At 47.6% G+C, this 21,302-nt stretch overlaps 1 protein-coding gene and 1 long non-coding RNA gene across 3 annotated transcripts in view; one reads left to right on the plus strand and one right to left on the minus strand.

Annotated features, from left to right (window-relative positions):
- The window catches only part of LOC311633124, a 14,425-nt gene extending 13,552 nt beyond the window's left edge, over nt 1-873 (plus strand). The window contains exon 3 of the long non-coding RNA XR_014796901.1: nt 775-873. This is a non-coding gene — a long non-coding RNA (uncharacterized lncRNA). The remainder of the gene's footprint in view (nt 1-774) is intronic.
- Nucleotides 77-14,739, minus strand: CHST4 (carbohydrate sulfotransferase 4). Of its 2 annotated transcripts, XM_084905370.1 has the most exons (3): nt 14,641-14,739; nt 2,367-2,495; nt 83-1,885 (listed from the first exon to the last, which is right to left on the minus strand). In XM_084905370.1, the coding sequence occupies exon 3, from the start codon at nt 1,865-1,867 to the stop codon at nt 719-721; it is 1,149 nt and encodes a 382-aa protein (XP_084761496.1). In that variant the 5' UTR covers nt 1,868-1,885; nt 2,367-2,495; nt 14,641-14,739; the 3' UTR covers nt 83-718. The 2 variants fall into 2 exon arrangements, with proteins under 2 accessions (XP_084761497.1, XP_084761496.1); XM_084905371.1 differs by lacking the exon at nt 2,367-2,495 and having other exon boundaries at nt 77-1,885; nt 14,641-14,713.
- Nucleotides 14,740-21,302: the final 6,563 nt, after the last annotated feature.

Below are 21,302 nucleotides of genomic sequence, written 5' to 3' on the forward strand. Positions count from 1 at the left end.
TTGGGATACTCTGAGTATTTACTGTTAAGAAAATTAGAAAACATAAAAGAGGACATTCCAAACAGAGTCTTATTTTGGAATTTTAATGTTAACAGATGGTAGCTTCCCAGTTGAAAATCTTCCATGTATTAGGAAAACCCCGAGGAGAAATGACATGAAAATCAGGCCCAGCCACCCCTTAAAACTTAAGAGCTTGCTCTGTTGTGCAGAGATTTTGTTTCATATTTGTGATAACAGATAACTGTTGTCCAACCTCATGGGTAAGTGTCCAATCCTGTTCCTCACCCTCTTTTTTAATCTACTGGGAATTCTGAGTTCACATCACTGTGGAATGGACTGATGGGCTCTTTACTGGAAGACCCATTTCCTGTCTCTCCTTTCCCATTGGGCAAGATATGGACAGAGAAGTTAATGGACTTACTCCACTGATACTGTATGGTATAAATAGGACCCCAGCTAAGAAGTCTCTGAGGTATACACAGATAGGAAAGCTAAGGAGAGATGGCAGTATTCCTTCTCCAGTGGTGGAATGTGCCAAACACACAGTTACTGAGTCTCTTTTCTAGACCTGAGTAGAGCTATAAAGCTTTCTTGGCTTGAGCATGTGTGGGCACAGCTTGAGCTCATGTGTACACCAGCAGAGACATAAGCAAATTTCAGACATAAGCAGCCTTCAGTTAATGTAGCTGAGGCTGGTGCCAATGGGGACGGAGCCTCCTCAAGGGGTGTGGGTAGACAGAAGACCCAGTGACAGGTTTCTCTGCTCTTGCTCAGATCTGACCTGGCGGTAGCCCAGCAAGTTCATGGTATCACCGCAGACTGCTTGAAGTCGAGAAACCTTTTCATAAGGCAAGGACTGGCGCCAGGCCTGGGAGGTACTGAGGGCATCCCTAGAATCTGTTTTGAAGGAGTGGCTACCCGTGCCCTTGCCTCGAGTGATGTTGTGTACCCAGGCCCGGAGGTGTGGCAAGAATTTCAACCCTGCATGTTTATACATCCGGGCAGTCTGGGCCAGCGGGTTCTGGACCAGGTCCTCATAGCGCACGAGCAGGTAGCGCTGCTTGAGTGCTTTGGGCAAGGTCTGCACAGCCTTATAGATCTCCATCTGGCTTTGACAGATAACCTGCATCACATAGTAGGGTTTGTCCTCCTCTTTGAGGTTCTGCTGCTCCTGTCCCATCACAATTTGGCTGTCAATCATGAGTTCTGCTGTGGTGCGTCCTCTGGAACGGAACACCGCCCGGGGGTCCCGAACCAGGTGCACGATGTGCAGATTGAGGGAAGGGTCCCTCAGCAGCGGGTGGAGCACCTGCAGGTTGAAGAAGCGCACCTCCTTGAGCACCACATGGCTGTAGTTGCGGCAGGCCTTCTCCACCATCTCAAAGGGCTGTTTGCTGCATAGGATCTTGCACTGAGCCTCTGATATGATGGCATCCCTTGGGAAGGCGTCGCAGGCAGGCGGGGAACACAGAGCCCGGCTGGTTTCCCACTGGAAGAGGCTGGACTGTATTCGGGGACCAGGTTTCATGTAGGCATCAAAGACGCTCATGTCACACAGAAAGATGGACCGTATCAGATCCCGCACCGCCATATGCAGGTTCCTGGAGGTGCTTTGTGTGAAGGTCATCCAGACATGCCAGGCAGGCTCCATCAGGTAGAAGACATCCGGGTGCTGTCCAAAAAGCTGGCCCACAAAAGAAGAGCCAGAGCGCCAGGAAGTCAGGACCAGCACATGCATGGGCTTGGGCTCCTCCCTCATGGACAGGGAGTTGAAGTTGTGGTTGTACAAATGGATGTATAGAATGAAGATGGCCATCTGGGACATCAGGAACAACAGCAGGGGCCTCATTTTGGGGGGCAGTACCATCGTGCCGAAGTGGAAGACCTTTAAGGAACAAGCAGAGGGGCTGTGTTGGGCTGTGTTTTGGTGTCTGCCTTCTCTTCCCCCCTCAGCCAAGGCCACCTTCTCCCTGACCCCCACCAGTGAGCAATGCAGAGAGCTGGAGCCTTCTTGCAACCAATTGCACAAATGCTCCTCAGAATCAATTCCTGACTTTTGAAATTAGTGTGTCAATAAGTTCTGTTTCTTTTAGGCTCTTTACCTCCTCTCTCCTTGTTTTTCTTGTCCACTGTGCTATGAAAAACTTCTAAACTCTGCCGTATTTAATCAATGTAGGGAACAGCTCCACCCTGGAACCCTGGTGACATGCACATCTTCACCCAGGCCACTAGGCAAAGCTTAACTGCAGTCTGGCCCAAGTTATGGTTGAAAGCCCTATGTTTCCTTCGGGAACTAAGGAAGATAAGCTGGCTTATGAAGAACTACCACAAGGCCATCACCCACCCTCTTGAGATAGCCACATTACCTTTCTTTATCTCAATGAAGCACAGGACTCTCAGTCCCTGAAGGTTACAGCTGCAAGCTACAGAGCTGCTTGGCTTCAGTTTGGAATTATCGCCTCAGTGTCACGTGGTCCCCCTGATGTGGTCTCATCCTGTGGGATTAAAAACATGGGGAACTGACTCAGTGCTGACCTCACATTATGTGTAGGTAATAAATTATCTGAAGCTATTTGGGTAGAATTGTCTCATTAAAGCCAACTCTGAAAAGTGTGGCAAGCCAACCTGAACTGCAATCATGAAACTGTGGCCTGTTAGGGACTGTGCTGCTGCTTGGGGGATGCTGACCACTTGACACAAGCTATTCAGGGCTTCCCAGTATGGTTGGGCATGTTGTGTACTAGGCAACCCTAGGGAATGCTATCTCAGCAAGAATTTAAGATATTTATTATTTAAAAAATGTTCTGGTAGGTAACAGTAAACCAACTTTATCTGACAGAATATGTATATTAGATTGATTTGCTAGTTGTTAGATCCGATATAATAAAAGGGTAATATGCAAATTGACTAAACAGCAAAATGACCGGTCACTATGATGCACACTGACCACCAGGGGGCAGACACTCAACACAGGAGCTTCCCTTTGGTGGTCAGTGCACTCCCATAGGGAGAGTGCAGCTGAGCCAGAAGCCGGGACCTCTCCTGTCACTGTGGGAGCCTCTCCTGTCTCTGCAGCAGAGCTGAAGATGTCTGACTGACGGCTTAGGCTCCCCTGGGGAGCAGGCCTAAGCCATCAGTTGAATATCCCCTGAGGGCTCCCAGACTGTGAGAGGTACAGATTGGGCTGAGGAACCCCCGCCCCCAAGTGCATGAATTCCGTGCAATGGGCCTCTAGTGTTAAATATTTAGAGAAGCGAATTTCACTGTGATTCTCTCTAAGGCTCATACAGACTGGGGGGAATCCCGAGCCAGTCCTGTCATAGTCAGGGCTCACTTTGTGTGCAAAGACCATGGTTTTCAGCATCATGCTAGAATACTATTCCAAGGGAAATCTTAACCCTCTTTAGGGGGTAAATGATTCTGGATCATTTGGGGTGACTTACTGACATAAGTGATTATTAAGAGATAAGATAGCCTTGGCTGGTGTGGCCCAGTTGGTTGGGTGTCATCCCATGCACCAAAAGGTTGCTGGTTTGATTCCCAGTCAGAGTGCATGCCAGGGATGCAGGCTTGATCCCCTGGGCAGGGCTTGCAGGAGGTAGCCGATCGATGTTCTGCTCTTATATCGATGTTTCTCTTTCTCCCTTTTTTTTCCTAGCTCTTTAAAAATCAGTATTTTAAGAAAGCTAAAATAGCTTATTACAAAAAGAATAAAATATTGATAGTAGCAAGGTGCTAATTTGCCTATCACTATATACCGTAACCCAAAAGTTCTTCCTTCAAGCTTTAATAAAGAAGAGAAAATATATTTCTAGACAGTAACTGGAGCTGGATTCAGGGTTGCTATTTTCCTGGTGACAGGTCTTATCACAATTTTTTAAAAAGTTTTTACTACAATAGGTAATAGTCACATGGTTCAAATTGTTTCTAAAATTATTAAATATTGGGAGATCACTTTGAGAATTATTTAAATGTCAAAGCACTATGCTGTACACTAGAAACAAAAGTAAAATCATACTGAATTAAAATATATTTTTTTAAAAACAACCCACAATCAAGTAAACAAAAACATTATTCAAAAAAGGTATCATTATTGTGATCATTAAGTCCACAGATTCAGAATTTAAAGAAGGCTTCCTAAGATTCTTCAGGCAGAAGGAGTACTTGCCAGCTCACAGCCTTGCCTGTCACTTGGGTCTGTCACGTGTTGCACGGTAGGCGAGGGGAAATCTGTGACAAGGAGCTGTGTCTGTGGAGGAGGCCTAGTCATAGATTAGAAAACTTCTAGAGCTGCTTGTAAAAACAGGTAAAGACATACTTTTTAGAGGCCACAGTATTGTTCTGGGGGAAGAACACCTAAAACGTTTATCTGTTTCGGAAGCAGTAATCTCTTCTCTATTTACTCACAGCTAATATTTAGCTGTTAGCTGGTGTGTTGTCATCTGTCAGTGAAAAGTCTCCTTCTAACAGCTGTCCTCCATCTGCCCATTTCCTAACTTGCTCTCAAATAGCAACTGAGTTCACTTATTATGTCTTTTCAGTTACTTTTTTTTTTTTTGCATACATAAGAAAATTCAAATGTATATGTGTTCTTCATTTTTCCTTCTTTATAATGCAAAAAATAGCAAGTAATCCACCCTCGCTACACCTCACTTTTTTAGCTTAACAATATGTCTTGGAGAGCTTTCATGGCCATATGTAAGGTGTTTCCTCATTCTTTTTTATTTTTTTATCACTAGAATAAAATAGAATAGAATACTGTTGTGTGTATATACCACAACTTATTTAACCAGTTTCCTCATTGAAGGACTTTAGGGTTATTTGCCATTTCAGAAACCTCAATAATGATCTTTATGGAGGGGAGGTAAGATGGCGGAAGAATAGATGGGCGGATTCTGAGCCCTCTCCCGAAGCAGAAAGAGAGAGCAACTGAGGGTCTTGTGCTGTGAGTGTTTATAATGATCTTTATAGTCACACATCATCACTCATGTATGTAAGCTAATTCCCCAGCAACAGAATTGCCATATCAAAGATATCTATTGCTCATAAAGCCTCATACTGGTCATAAGCCACGCTATAGGTCCAGAGTTCCAGAGATTCTAGGGAGTGGAGTTTCGAGGAAGAATTGGGCAGCCACAGAGGTGACATTTGGAGTTTATAGTAGAGTGTTCTTGGCCAGTTCACGGGCTTCCCATGGAAGTCCCCTGAACCTTCTGGGAAGTGTGCAATGACCCAAGCCAAACCTTGTGTGTCGGTGGCACAGAAACCCCTCTCTATCATCCGTTACAACAATGCGTTTCCTCCACGTGTGCCAGAAGGAGCCAGCGAGGATCATCTCCTTGGTGGCCAAAAAGTGCTTTGCTATGTGAGGGAAACGCCGGTGAGTGGTAATCCCTGCCTTTGCCCTTATGGTTAGAACGGGAACAGCGAAGGTGTTCTTTTCAACTTGAGCCCAAGCGGAAATGATTAGAAACCAGGCCATTATTGATAATGCTCTTATCCCTCAAAGACTGAAGAGTAACTTTAGCAAGAGTTGTTCTCCCAAAGGCAATGCGAACATGAGGAAAAGTTTGGAACAAAGATAAGAAACAATGGAGCAAAAGAGGAAAGTGAAGAAGAGAAAAACTTGACCTGTGCATAATTACAAGGAAACTGGGATAGAATTTTATAAGCAGGGCTATCAGGAAAAGGCTAACCTTTTTTCCTTGGGATTAGACAAGTAAACTTTTCAAGGTTAGCCCTTTCCTCCCCACAATCCTAGCTTTGAGCCAGCTCGGTGTCCTGAGTGAGCTCCGTAGCTCTGAGCCCTCCTTGCTGGCCCTGGCCCCTTCTCGTCCGGAGCTGGAGCAGGGCCTTCTGACTCTGTCCCCAGGTGTCCTCAGAAGTTAGGCATTTTGCTTCTCAGGAATTCCCATGGAAACCCTTTGACTTCTTTCTCTGTTTTTTCTTTCCATGGGTACTTTCCCTGGCCAGAAAGAAAGTATGCTTTTGTCAAGTGAGTTCCATCTCTTATCTCTGGGATCCAGCCACATCCTGGATCTAGGCAATATGACGGCTGACCAGAACTGCTAGGGAATGCTTTAAGGTGCTTCTTGGTCAAAGCCCATCTCTGCAGAGTCTGTAATAAGTGATAGAAATGGATATTCTTTTTTTTTTTTTTTTTTTTGAAACTGGGGGACATGTTTTTTTGTTTGTTTGTTTGTTTGTTTGTTTTTATAGATTTGAGAGAAAGGCAGGGGACAGAGAGAAACATTGATGTCAGAGAGAAACATTGGTCAGTTGCCTCCTTTACACACCCTGATCAGGATCAACCCGCAACCTGGGTATGTGCTCTGACCAGGAATTGAACCCTCAGCCTTTGGTGTCCTGATGATGCTCCAACCCTCTGAGCCACCCGGCCAGGCGAGAGGGACATTTTTGAGACCCTGGGAGAAGCGAGGTGATGTGGCTCCTGAAGAAAAGGGAACCAGCAATCTCTTCTAATCTAGCCACTACCTTTCTCCTGTGTAGTCCTTAGCGTTGATAAGCATTTTTAGGAAGTCTGTGACTGCCCCATCTCAGAGTCCCTGCTCCACCTTCCCAAGTGTTCTTTTCTGGCTGTTCAGGTGCATGCTTGAATCCCTATTGTCAGAATCCTAAGTCTGCTCATCTCTAGCCTGGCTTTGCCAGTAAGCAGCCTCTCTCTTCTGTTCCTCAGCTCTGTCCATCAGCCACTGCTGCCCAAAACTACCCTTTTAAGTGCAAATCAGTCATTCCCCTCCTTAAAATCTTTCAACAGCTTTTGGGCAGAAACAGAGTTTACCACCCCAAATTAATTATGCCTTTTGGAATCTTGATTATTTTAAGTTATTTTTTTTAAAGAAACAGAGGCTCAGAAAGAACTTTTAGCCTTTTCCCTAATTGAATAAAATCATTTAGCTAGAAGACCTGCTCCAGGCCAGGAGCCTCTTATTGACAGATAGCTATAGTTTGCTATAAACTAAGTATGATCATGCCGAAACCAGTTTGGCTCACTGGATAGAGCGTCAGTCTGAGGACTGAAGGGTCCCAGGTTCAATTCAGGTCAAGGGCATGTACATTGGTTGTGGGCACATCCCCAGAAAGGGGTGTGCAGGAGGCAGCTGGTCGATGTTTCTCTCTCATTGACTTTTCTAGCTCTCTGTCCCTCTCCCTTCCTCTCTGTAAAAAATCAATAAAATATATTTAAAAAAAAACCCACAGACATCTAAGTATGATCAAAGTCCTCTCTGTGTCCCATTGTTAAAGATGTCCCAGCAAACACTTACGTACTAAATGTTTGCTTTTCCATCTTTTTCTTTTTATAGAGCTATATGTATTTATTTAAAAGAAACACACACACCCATGCGTATAATTGGACCTGTGCAATTCAATTCCATTTCAAGGGTGTGTTTGTCTTTTTTCAACTGACTTATTTGCTCAGCATAATGTTCTCAAGGTTCATACATGCTGTCAGGATTTCATTTCTTTTTAAATTTTTTTAAAAAATATTTTTTATTGTTGATAGTATTACAGGTATTTCCCATTTCCCCCACCCCCCTTTCTCACTTTCCTCCCAGCCCTTATCTACCCTCACCCTCCCACCTCCCAGGTCTTCACTAACCTATTGCTTGTGCCCATTGGCTATGCATGTAAGTATATAAGTTCTTTGGTTTATCTCTTCTGGTCCCCCAACTCCACAATGAGGTATGTCAGTCTGTTCCTTACCTCAGGCTTTGGGTCTTATTTTGTTGTTCAGTTCATTCTGCTCATTAGATTCCACAAATAAGTGAGATCATGTGATATTTGTCTTTCTCAGATGGGCTTATTTCATTTAGCATAATACTTTTTCAGATTCCTCCATGCTGTTCCTAAGGGTAAGAGAGCCCTCTCTTTTACAGCTGCATTGCATTCCATACTGTAAATATTCCACAGCTTTTTTATCCATTCATCTACTGATGGGCACTTGGGTTATTTTTAAATCTTAGCTATTGTAAATAACGCTGCTATGAACATAGTGGTGCATATATTCTTTCTGATTTGTGTTTCTGATTTTTTGGGATATATTCCCAGAAGTGGGGTCACTGGGTCAAAAGTTCCATTTTTTATTTTTTGAGGAAACGTCCATACTGTTTTTCACAGTGGCTACATCAGTCTACATTCCCACCATCAGTGTACTAGTGCTCCCTTTTCTGCACATCCTCGCCAGCACTTGTTTGCTTTCCCATCTTTGCCAGTACTTGTTTGCTTTTCCATCTTTATGTGAATTACCTTCCTGCCTTTTGAAGTCCTAACCACACCCCCCTCCAGCTCCTTTCTCAGCTCAAGATGGCATATAAGCCATGGAACCCCCTATGAAAATGTGGTCATTTTCTCCTGTTAATCTCTCTCATGTTAATTTGATTATTCAGCCAAAATGTAAAAGTGTAGAATGAAAAATTATTTTTCCTCCCCTACACTTTCCAGCCCGTACAGGATTAAGTCAAAATCTCTGTCTTGTACCCAGAGTCCTTTATGATCTGATCTTTGGTTACCTGTCACTCCCCTCCTTTTGGTGCCGTAGGCTCCAGACCTTACTTTCAGTTCTTCCCAACTTGCCCTGTTATGTAGAAGCCCTGAGACATTTGCAAGAGGCCCTCAAGAGTGCCCACACAGCTGCTTTCTCCCTGAAAGTTATCTCCCTTCCTCTAAGATTTAGTTGTTCTCCAAGCTTTCCATTAGCATCCACCTCTCACTCTCTAGTAAACAGCTGTAGATGAATATCTCCCCCCTGGTGATTGTAACTTAAGGGTAAAGTTTATGTCTCATGTTATTTAAACTTACAAGTGATTAGGGCTCAATAAATACTTGTTGAGTAAATAAATAGTTGACTGTGGGAAGAGCAGTCACCACAAAGCAGATAACTGAACGAGATGCATCAAAAACAGAAGCTTGTCCTTTTCTAAAATGCACACGAATGTCTCTTTAGTAGCAGTTACTAAAATTTAGGTGATTCCATTGAGTATAGAGCACAGAACCACTACTGTCTTAGTTGAATGGAGCAAGATATTAATATATACATCAGAGGCATAGGTTCAATCCAATATGGCACAGTTAACCTCACTCCAAAAACATAGTTACTACACTGAGCATGTATTAATTAAAACTAGGGGGAAATGAACATTATGTTAAGAAACATTTATGGGAGGAGGATCCAAGATGGCTGCTCGGGTATACACCTAGCCGCAGCAGCTCACAACAATTTCAAGGGAATACAACTAAAATGTAGAGTGGACATTGCCCAGAGCTACAGGTAGTCCACTGACTGAAAACTCTACAATAGGAAGGAGGGAGAAAACCAGAAGGAAAATCAGAGGAGCTGAAAAAAAGCCTAAGGTACGGAGACATGCTGCGCGCTCGCACGCACGCGCGGCGGAGAGGTCGCAGCTGGAGAGGAGGAGAGGGCTGGGTGCTGCCTGGCGTTCCCTAGCAGGAAGGAAATAGAACCCCCAGCCTGGGCTGAACCCCCGAACCGGCAGCGCTGAGCCCCAAGTTATGTGCCAGACCCTGGGGACCCAGGCTCCGGCAGGGGGAGACAATCCCGGGGGACGGCGAAATGCGGGGCCCCCGGAGTCGCGCGCACATGGCGCGCAGAGGACTGAATGTTGACTCTGATGCTGGATTACCCTAGCCGGAAGAAACAAAGCCTCCGGCGGCAGCTCTGAGCCTCAGTCCAGACCGCCCCGAACTCCAGGTCTGGGCCAGTCCCTGGGGACCCAGGCTCGGGCAGGGGGAGACAGAGCTGTGAGGTGGAGTCCTGGGAGCGCGGCGAAAGGCCGAGCCCCCGGAGTCGCGCACACTGTGCGCAGAGGACAGTCTGTTGACTCTGATCCTGGACTCCCCTAGTGGGAGGGAGAAAGAAAGCCCCAGACTGGAGGAACGCCACGAGGAGCAGGAGCCCCTGCCGGACACCGGCCAGCCGGGCGCCAGCAAGGAGCCGGGCGACAGGGCCCCCAGTGGGGGGGGTGCCCCTGAGCCTTCGACTGCTGAGCGCTGGCAACGGAGCCAAGGACTGGGGCTGCTTCCTGGGCGGCGCCGACCCCGGCAACAGGCTGGAGCAGCGCGGGAGCCCGCGGAGAACAAAGGGGTGCCACAGGCCAACCTGCTGAGCTCCCAGGACAAGGAGGAAGAAACCAAAGAAGTTCTCAATGTGAAGAAATCAAGTGAGAGCAAATGATAGTAAAATTACTTAAGAAAGAATACAAAGAAGATCTTGAAAAATCAAAGACTAGTCAGAACTCAACGCACCAGCCAACATTGCAACATAAATGCGTTTTGTTTTGTTTTTTTAAAAGAAAAAAAAAAGAGAAAAAAGGGACAGAATGTTGGAACAGCGGCGACCAGGCCTAGAGTGGCCAGGCACAAGGCAGTGGCAGCTGGGCCTGGAGCAGCAGTGGCCAGGCCCCAGAGCAGCAGCAGCCAGAACAAGAGCATCAACAGCCAGCACTGGAGCAGCCAGACCTGGGGCAGTGGCAGCCAGGCCTGAGGCAGAGGCGGCCAAGCCCAGGGTGGCCAGTCCAGGAACACCCAGACACGGAGTGGCTGGGCCCGGAGAAGCCCGGCCCAGAGCAGCCAGGTTGGGAGCAGCCAGGCCCAGAACAGCAGTAGCCAAGCACGGAGCATCCAGGCTGGGAGCGGCCAGGCTCGGAGCAGCCGGGTCGGGTGCGGCCAGGCCTGGAGCAGCGGCGGCCAGGCTGGGAGCGGCCAGGCCCGGAGCAGCTGGGTCTGGTGTGGCCAGGCCTGGAGCAGCGGCTGCCAGGCTGGGAGCGGCCAGGCCCAGAGCAACAGCTGCCAGGCTGGGAGCGGCCAGGCCCGGAGCAGCCGGGTCTGGTGCGGCCAGGCCCGGAGCAGCGACTGCCAGGCTGGGAGCAGCCAGGCCCGGAGCAGCCGGGTCTGGTGCGGCCAGGCCCAGAGCAGCAGCTGCCAGGCTGGGAGCGGCCAGGCCCGGAGCAGCCGGGTCTGGTGCGGCCAGGCCAGGAGCAGCGGCTGCCAGGCTGGGAGCGGCCAGGCCCGGAGCAGCAGCTGCCAGGCTGGGAGCGGCCAGGCCCGGAGCAGCCGGGTCTGGTGCGGCCAGGCCAGGAGCAGCGGCTGCCAGGCTGGGAGCGGCCAGGCCCGGAGCAGCGGCTGCCAGGCTGGGAGCGGCCAGGCCTGGAGCAGCCGGGTCTGGTGCGGCCAGGCCCGGAGCAGCGGCTGCCAGGCTGGGAGCGGCCAGACCCGGAGCAGCGGCTGCCGGGCTGGGAGCGGCCAGGCCCGGAGCAGCCGGGTCTGGTGTGGCCAGGCCCGGAGCAGCGGCTGCCAGGCTGGGAGCGGCCAGGCCCGGAGCAGCCGGGTCTGGTGCGGCCAGGCCCGGAGCAGCGGCTGCCAGGCTGGGAGCGGCCAGGCCCGGAGCAGCAGCTGCCAGGCTGGGAGCGGCCAGACCCGGAGCAGCGGCTGCCGGGCTGGGAGCGGCCAGGCCCGGAGCAGCCGGGTCTGGTGCGGCCAGGCCCGGAGCAGCGGCTGCCAGGCTGGGAGCGGCCAGGCCCGGAGCAGCCGGGTCTGGTGCGGCCAGGCCAGGAGCAGCGGCTGCCAGGCTGGGAGCGGCCAGGCCCGGAGCAGCAGCTGCCAGGCTGGGAGCGGCCAGGCCCGGAGCAGCCGGGTCTGGTGCGGCCAGGCCCGGAGCAGCAGCTGCCAGGCTGGGAGCGGCCAGGCCCGGAGCAGCAGCTGCCAGGCTGGGAGCGGCCAGGCCCGGAGCAGCAGGGTCTGGTGCGGCCAGGCCAGGAGCAATGGCTGCCAGGCTGGGAGCAGCCAGGCCCGGAGCAGCGGCTGTCAGGCTGGGAGCGGCCAGGCCCGGAGCGGCCGGGACCGGAGCAACCAGTCCCAGAGCAGCCGGGTCGGGTACGGCCAGGCCTGTAGCAGCAACAGCCAAGTCCAGAGCAACTAGGTCGGGAGCGGCAGTGACCAGACCCGGAGCAGCTGGTTGTGGAACGAACCAGAGCAACAGAGGCCAGGCCCGGAGCAGCCAGGCCCGAAACAGCTCGCTCCTCGCCTGTACCTGCCCACGGCTGCCTCTCAGACATGGCTGGAAACTTTTGCGGGAACTTGAGGGTCTGCTGAATCAAGTGATGAAGGCTTAGATCTGGATGTGTTGAGTTAGTATAGCGCTGGGGTGTTGATCTGTGAGTGCCTTGGGTGGGGCCTGGATGAGGCTGGTTGACCTATTTGGAAATGTCTTTTGTGTGAAGTATCATTGGGCATGTGGAGGTATTATTGATATGAGAAAATGCTAAGTAACAGATTTACTATCTGAAAAGGGATTTACTATCAGGGAGAGGGAGGGAGGAAGAGACTGAACATAAACTGTGCACCTATGGATGAGGACAATGGGGGATGGGGAGGGGGCAGAGGGTGGGGTGGGAACCTGGTGGAGGGGGGAAGAAATGAGGAACCTTTGTAATAATATGAACAATAAAGATTGATTTAAAAAAAAAATAAAAAAAAAAATAATAAAAAAAAATAAAAAAAAAAAGAAACATTTATGAATAAAAAATAAAATCCCCTTTGCAGAGCAACAGAGAACTAAGAACATTTCCTTTGCTTTAACCAGCTCTGTTAGTAAAAGAAGAAAAAACCCTCAGCATATCCTATCATCACTGCCCCCCACCCCCCAAAAAATAATTTAAAAACATGTTGCCCCAATGATGGGCAAGTGATATCATGTTGGCACACAAAAGACACTCGGTCATTGAAGAGTCATGAGAACTTTAGGATCTTGACACGGGAGTGGCGCCTATGTCAGGCACAGGGACCGTGAGGCACCAGATTGGCGACCCCATCGAGCAGCCTCATTACAGAGGGCTGAATTATAGATGTTCCCCAAATCGGTACCAGGTAGCCTTTTAGAAACAAAATAAATCTGAGAGAAAAACAGATAACGATTTTTGAGCCCTGTATTCCAGCTCCTGGCACATTCCTAACTTAGATTCCCCAATGAGATTATGCCTCTCCAACCAAGAGTAGATGGCAGAAGATATTTGCACAATACAGAAGAGAGAGAACAAATAAGGCAGAGCTGGGTTGAGGAAACCAATGCCCACGTGCACAGCTGTAGGCTTGGGAAACCTGTGGAGATAAGCACCCGGACACTACGTGTCCATATGGTAAGAGACTGTAACCAGATGGAAAGGACCAGTAAGACGGGGCCTGGGTCCTTGCCATTGCTATGTCTCTAGTGCCAGAAGCAGTGCCTGGCACGTAGAAGGTGCTCAAGAAACATCTGTTGAATGAATGAATGAATGAACGAACATTTGTAAAGCATTTTTACTGCTTCAAGTGCCCTCATTGACCTGGTTAGTAAGAAAGACGGAGGCCAGATATTTTTATTTTGCACATATAAAAGTATTTCAACTCCAGTTAGAAGTTCCAGACTTGTCCAAGGCTGTATAAGATAGAGATCTCATCTAACTTGGCTGATGTACTGATCTCATAACTTAGTCTTATTTTCCACGCGTGTTGGTGCTCCACAACTTTGAAAGCTCTTTTAGCCACAGATATAACAATAATCCAATGAGATATACAAACATACCTCCTTTTATTGCACTTCATTGCATGTCACAAATACTGTGATTTTTTTTTGTTGTTGTTGTTAATCCTCACCCAAGAATATTTTTCCCCATCAATTTTTAGAGATAGTGGAAAGGAGGGAGGGAGGGGAAGAGAGGAAGAGAGAAAGAGAAAGAAATGTCTTTGTGAGACATGTGAATTGTTTGTGTCCTTCCCTCTCACTTTACCCTCTCCCCTCCATACATGCCTCGATCCTGGGGTCTGAGCAGGGATCCAACCCGCAATCTAGATATGTGCTCTTGACCTGGAATCAAACCTGCAATTGTTCAGTGCGTGGGCCAGTGCTCTAACCACTTGGTAACACCAGCCAGGGACAGATACTGCATTTTTAAAAAATTGAAGGCAAGACCTCCACCAGTAAAAAGATTATACAGTTTGCTCCATTGTGAGGCCCGCTTGATTGCTATGATCTGGAACAGAACCCAAAATGTCTCTGAGGTCCGACTGTATAGGACAGTGGTGGTCCACACCCCCATTTTTTTAGAATAAGCAAACTGAACTCTGATGAATTGGTTTAGTAGTGAAAATAGCCTTGCTAGAACCAGAACTCAAGACTTTTGGGTTCCAGGTCCCAGAATGTTCAATGATCACACTACCCTTCACCTTAGAGAAAACCTGTGGCGCCCTGCACCTCTGGTCTGCCAGTCCCCAGCACCTGCACAGAGAAGCCGCAGGAAGTACAGAGACCTGAGTTCCGAAGCAGGATCTGAACAAGTTAGATGCTTCAGGGGACTGGCTACAAAACACGCATCAAAACGGCCCTGTTGGCATTCTAAGCTCGTTCAGACCCTCTTAGGGACGGAGCCATGTGGATGGAGGAGCTATTGGCAGGAGCTTGCGTTTTCTCTGGGTGATTCTCCAGGTGAGTTCTTTGTCAGCCGCCCTCCCTCCCTTTAAGTTATCACTGACCTCCCAGTTTAGCCTTCCCGGTGACTGATACCCCCTCCTGTGGCCCTGGGATAATGGCCCTGCTCTGGAGGTGTATACAGAAAAAGCTGTTCTTACCTTGTTAGTGGCTTAAGCTTCCCCACTGCTCTGGAGGCTCACTGTTAGCCAAGCCCCGAAGCTTTTCTCCTCTGACTCCCTCTCTTCTCTGACTCACTCGCCTCTCTGCTTCCTCCTCCTCCTCTTTGCATTTTGCATACCCATCCCTTCTCAGAGGAAATTCTGCTGCCCTCGCCCTTCTGCCAAAGTGAGAAAGCCTTCACTCCCAGGGAGCTTTCAGAGGTTCGAGGGGTGGGAGACTGAGGTGGGCTGGAGACCGTCCAGGAATGTTCACTCCTTTAAGCAGCTGAAAAGTTAACGCCCTTAGGGCAGAGTGAAAACTGGGAGCCGAGGTTGATAAGCAAATCACCCCATAGTTATTAATACAACCAGAATGCCACAGAATATGAAACCTGTCTTCTATCTTAACCTTATCTCTTGCAAAAACAAAGGGTGGGGGTGGGGAGAAGGCTATGTCTGGATTGCATCTGAGTGCTCACTCCAGGTTAGTAAAGGGGTTAACTTTTTCTTTTCTTTTCTCTTTTCTTTTCTTTTTTCTCTCCCTCTCTCCCTCCCTCCCTCTTTTTCTTTCCTTCTGTATCATATTCAACATCTCTGTCCTTCTTGCAGGAGTTAATAACTAGGTGTGTTACCTAAATGTAAAATCTGCATGTATGAGAGGACATAGAAGCATTGGCATTTAGTTGGGGTGTAGGGAAAAAACTTTGTCCCTCAAGAAGAAAAAAGAAATAAATTAACATAAAAGAATACAGCTTCTTACTAGCTGCATGTCCTTGGGCAAATCGCACAGATACTCTGAGGTATTTTACACGGTTGTTGTGAGTGTAAAACAATAGATGAGTAAACTCTACAACATGTGCACAAACACATGTAAATTGTGGCTGATAGATTAATTAAAGAAGTAACTGAGACTAGGTTGCCAGGAGACAGGCTTTTATTGGAGAGAGGGAGGTACCTCCGCCGGCTACTTCCAGAGAGAAAGAGGTCGGATGGCGCCCCGGGGTCTACTTTTAAGGGGAGGATGGGGGAAGGGGCTTAGGGTATTCAGTGCATGCTGATTGGTGGTTAGGGACCTATGCGCGGAATCAGGGGGGCTTAGGGTATTTGGCAGGTGCTGATTGGTGGTCCAGTGCTCAGATATATCTGGCCGCAGGTGGGGTTTATGTCTGTCCATCAACTGAGGGAAGGGAGGATCTATCAGTGGCGAGTGTATAAAAGTCACTGACTGGATTCTGACATCTGGGCAAGTCATTCCACCTCTTTCAAGCCCTGGGATATCAGTAAAATAAGGTGTAAAATATCAGTGTGAAATATATATTCACCTTACAGAATTTTTGTGAGCAATTATGATTGGATTAATGCATATAATGTTCCAATGTGATATTATGACAGTAATGAATTAAAAAGTGATAGTTATTACTGAATCTTTTGACACAGTTGCTGGCTCATTTTCCAGGCCTTGAAACAGAGGGCAGGTAGAGTTGTCTGAGTTCTGGGGTAATCTAGGAAGTGTCTTTACTGGTTTTCATCAGCTGAGCTCCCGAAGGCCTTATTGCTGGCACAGAAGACCAGCCTTGTGGTGGTTCCTTGTTTTGATTTCATTTGTGTGGCCCTTCCTCCCTCCCTATTTCTCTCTGGGGGGAGGAGAGAAATGTCTCTTCCTTGTACTGTGCGCAGGAATATAACTTGAAGAGCCAGAACTGGGCAGTTGGTGGTTTTGCTCATATTCTTATTTTCAAAGTAATACTTGCTGATTATTAAAAAAAATTGAAAAATACAAAATGTATAAGGAAGACAATATAAATTCCTTTATATTTTGCTAACCAGAGAAAGCAATTATTGATCCACCTCCCACACACACCCTCTCCCCCACTCCACGAATGCAGAAAATATGTGTATTATACTTAAGATCACACTGGAAAATATAGGCTTGTACTTGTTTTCCCTTGGTCTTTATTTTAAAACATTTATATTATGAAAGTAGAATGTAAAGGTATACTTGAATATAAAGGCACTACCACTTTTTAAAAAAAACTTTTTTTGCTTTTGTTAAAATTCATCCGAGGATATTTTTTTCCATTGATTTTAGAGAGAGTGGAAGGGAGGGAGGAAGAGAGAGAGACACTTGAACTGGTTGTTGAGAGGTTTGCCCCACAGGAAACAAGACACAGAGTCCAGGCAATTAAAAGGAGGGATCTTGTACTCCAGGGCGAAACTCACTGGTCCGAGGGTGGGCCAGGGAAGTTCTAGCCAAAAAGGGGCATAGGTGCTTCTTTTATTCAGCTGTTGAGTGAGGGGCGAGTGGAGGGCATGAGAGGGGTGGAATTCCTGCCTCCGGCCAGGGGTCTAGGAAGGCCCAGCTCTCTTTGTCACCATCCACCTTGCAGATGCTTGCATAGGCTCTGGACTCCCCCCCTGCCTTGGCCTAACAGTTGTCCCAGGGGTTGGGGGACAGGGGCTTCAAACTCCTGTCCAGGTATGTGCCCTTGACCAGGAATCTGCCCGTGACTCTTTGATGTGCAGGCTCACTCCAACCACTGAGCAGTGCCAGCTGCCAGCCATGGCAATTCCTCATTTCTCTTTATAGTTTACCACCTTAAGCAACACAATTAAAATTTCCCCAGTTTGACCTTTATTACATAGAATCATGCCCCATATATTCTTCTGTGCTTTGCTTTTTTAAAATTTCACATTATCCTTAGAAGATTCATCATATTATTGCATAGTTATAGTTTTTTTATTTTTTATTTTTTATTTTATTACTGTACTAGAGGCCAGGGGCACAAAATTCATGCATGGGTAGGGTCCCTAGGCCTGGCTGGTGAGCAGGACCAATTGGGGCCTTCTGGCTGCTGGCCGGGGTCTTCCTTCATTCTGAGCTGCCTCCTGGTGGTCAGTGCACGTCATAGTGAACAATGGTACTCCCAGTCTCCTGGTTGAACTCCCATGGAGACATTTTGCATATTAGCCTTTTATATATAAAGACTAGAGACCCGGTGCATGAAATTTGTGCAAGAGGGTAGTTTCCTCAGCCTGTCCTGCACCCTCTTCAATCCGGGACCCCTGGGGGGATGTCCAGTTGTTGGTTTAGGCCCGATCCTGCAGGGATTGAGCCTAAACTGCCAGTCGGACAGCCCTCTCACAATCCAGGACTGCTGGTTCCTAACCCCTCTGCCTACTTGCCTGATTGCCCCTAACTGCTCCCCTGCTGGCCTGATTGCCCCTAATCACTCTGTGGCTCCTGCTCCCGGGACTTGGGCTTCCCTCCTCTGGCCAGCCTCAGGCACCTGGGATCCAGGCTTCCCTCCTCTGGCCAGCCTCAGGCACCTGGGACCCAGGCTTCCCTCCCCCTGGCCAGCCTCAGGCACCTGGGACCAGGCTGGCTTTGCCGGGGCCGGCTCCCAGGACCTTTGCCTGGGCCCGGCTTTTTCAGGAAGGATGTCCAGAAGATATCCTGTCAAATTAGTATATTACCCTTTTATTAATATAGATAATATTCCCTGTGTGAATATACCATGATTTGTCCATGATGTTGTTAATGGACAGACATTTGAATTGTGTATGGTTAAGAGCTGTTTCTACACATTCTAGACATAGACATGGGAGGGGGGTTGGCTTTGATTTTTTCAGTTTACACTGTATCACACTCATGTACCCATCTAAACAAATATTTATGGAAAACATTACTTTGAAAGGATTTACTATATGCCAATACTCTAGTACTCTATTATTAGACATTTGGATTGTTTCCAATTTCCCCCCTATTACATATAAGTCTGTGAAGAATACAGTGATCTCAAAAATTAACAAAGCAACTAGCACAATCCTCAGCACAAGTCACTGCCCCATCTCTTACCTTCCATGTAATACCACAGATCTTAGCCCCTTGAGTGTGATTTATAAATCAGGAAGAACTATTGGAAAGGTTGGGCTGGAAGCAGCCGTTAGGAATAGGAGTTCATAGTAATTAAAAAGCCAGGGTATCCAAAACAGAGGGTATTCCCAGTAAGTCAGTGTAAGGTTTGCGATGCAGAAGCAAGACACAGAGTCCAGGTGATTAAAAGGGGGTGGGGGGGTGGGGCGGGGAGGTTTTAATCTTGCTCTCCTGAGTGGAGGTCCGAGGGTGGGCCAGGGAAGTTTGTGCCAAAAGGGGGCATAGGTAGTCCTTTTATACAGCTGTTCAGTGAGGGGAGGGTGGAGGGCATGAGAGGTGCCGAATTCCTGCCTTGGGCCAGGGGTCTAGGAAGGAGCCAGCTATCTTTGTCCCCATCCACCTTGCAGATGCTTGCATGAGCTCAACCTAACAGTCAGTATGGAGCATGAAGACCGTGAAAGAAGACAATTATGGCTGCTGTTTGTTCAGACTTGCTACAAGCAAGATACTGCACTTCACACATAGTTGGATATTATATTCAGTATTTCCCATGTCCTTACAGTGTATGGTTCACATTTTCCACGTGATAGAATGGAGGCTTAGAGATACTAAATAATATCCAGTTTTATGGCATATAATGCAAAGTCTAGACTGAACCCCAAGTGTGGGATTGAAGTCCAGGCTTACTCATGAAGCAGTGCTATTTCCCTACATTATCATGGAGCAGGACTATTGAGTATATTTCCTTTTATTGTGCTACTGAGAACTGTCAACATGCAGGGCAAAACTCTTTCTAATTATAGGAATAGAAATTTAACATTCCTAAAGAGCAAAGAATTGCCAAAATGCCCTGTCCCATCATGTAATCCTCAGCCCTTGCTGACCTCACGGGGGTGTATACTAACCTCCGTAAAAGTAAAAGAGAGAAACAGCATCTTTGTAATTGCTGATGAATAGTGATAGTTTATTTCTTTTTCTAAATCTCACAATTTTTCCATTGATTTTTATTTTATTTTATTTTATTTTTTAAAATGTTTTATTGATTTTTTACAGAGAGGAAGAGAGAGGGATAGAGAGTTAGAAACATCAATGAGAGAGAATCATCGATCAGCTGCCTCTTGCACACCTCTACTGGGGATGTGCCCACAACCAAGGTACATGCCCTTGACCAGAATCGCCAAACCAGTTTTGGCTTTCCATTGATTTTTAGAGAGAGTGGAAGGGAGGCAGGAGAAGAAGGGAGAAAGAGAGAGAGAGAGGGGGAGGGGGAGGGAGAAAGGGAGAGAGGGAGAGAGGAGAGAGGAGAGAGAGAGAGGAGAGAGGAGAGAAGAGAGAGAGCAAAAAAACATCGATGTAAGAGAAAAACATCAGTTGGTTGCCTCCTGCACATGCCCTGACCAGGGCCAGGGACTGAACCTGCAACACAGATATGTGAACCTTGATGTGTGGGCCAACACTCCAGCCACTGAGAAACACCAGCCAGTGCTTTACTGGTAATTTTAATCCAGACCTTTCTAATGTTTTCTTCATGCTTTTTCGAAGCCTGCCCAAATCCGAGGTCACTCAAATACAGCATAATCCCTAAGTAATTCATTCCATCTTTCCCTTGATAGGAATTCATGCTTATACAATAGAATGCTAAGCAGACAAAGAAAAGCATCTTCTGGTCACTACTAGGCAGTAGTCAGCAGGTTTAGATATTGGGCTCCCAAGGATCTACAGTATTCCAAAGCACCAGGAAGAAATTTGAATGCCAATGTCTGATATCCAAGCTTTCTCATGGGAATTTTACAGAGAAAACACATTTCTCTAAGACAGCATTGTCCACCGGAACTTTCTGTAATGGGGAAATGTTATGCATTGCACTGTCTAATTCAGTAGCCACTGCCCCATGTGGTCATTGAACACTTGAAATGTGGCTAATGCCACCATATTGGAAAGTACAGTTAAGGTTGCACAGATCCAGTGTCTTTGTTTTTGAGTCTCAGAAAATCTGATAAAAGGTGAAAACATTCTCTCCAGAAAAATGCACATTTGCTCATCATACAAACACAAAATCATGCCCAGTTTCAAGGGTTCCAAGTTAAGAATACCTACAAAGGTTGCATGTATTTCATGTGCTCTTCAGCAGAGCTTTGTGCTCCATTTGTCCTTGGATCCTTACCACCTAAGTCTGGGTGAAGGGACCCTGGGTCAGCCACTGATCCAGAGCCTGATTTCCTCAGGGGGCAAGGAGGATCTTCCTGCTGGTTACACTACCAACTCCTGTGGGAGGCATGTGCGGGAGACTCCTTTTGCCCGGACCTTAGCTCCTTGTGTACTAAGATCAGAGTTCCTTCATTGCTATATTTTGCTACATGTCTTTCCTGTCCCCTGTGACACTAAAAGAATAGTCGGGCTCTTCTTGAGTTCTTTCCCCACTTTACTCAGTGTGCACCGGCCTGTGATGTGGATGTCCAGGCTGAAATGCCGAGTGGCGTTACACACTCTACATTGGTCACCAGCCCTGTGCTGGATGGGGTATGTACAGTAAGTTGCTGGGTTTAGAGAATGGATTCTGGAGGACTGGAACTTTCTGCTTTGATTAAGCATATGCAGGCTGTAGAGGTTGGGCCCCTGCATTCTAGGGAACTAGTACCTTCCGAAGGAAGGTGTCAGGAAGGCAGTCTTGGTTGCAGTAAATCCTATTATCAAATGGACAATTGCCTTCAGTAGAACCTGCTTCCTTGAGTTGGGCCTTGGGGTTGGACACCTAAATACAGATCCCCTGGCAATAGGGTGGCCCTTA

This window comes from Pipistrellus hanaki (genome assembly GCF_964339955.1).
Source record: "Pipistrellus hanaki genome assembly, chromosome: 15".
Taxonomy (NCBI): Eukaryota; Metazoa; Chordata; class Mammalia; order Chiroptera; family Vespertilionidae; genus Pipistrellus; species Pipistrellus hanaki.

What these genes read in the sequence shown, in the direction of transcription:
- CHST4 (XM_084905371.1), bottom strand. Translation starts at nt 1,867, where the DNA reads ATGGTACTGCCCCCCAAAATGAGGCCCCTGCTGTTGTTCCTGATGTCC.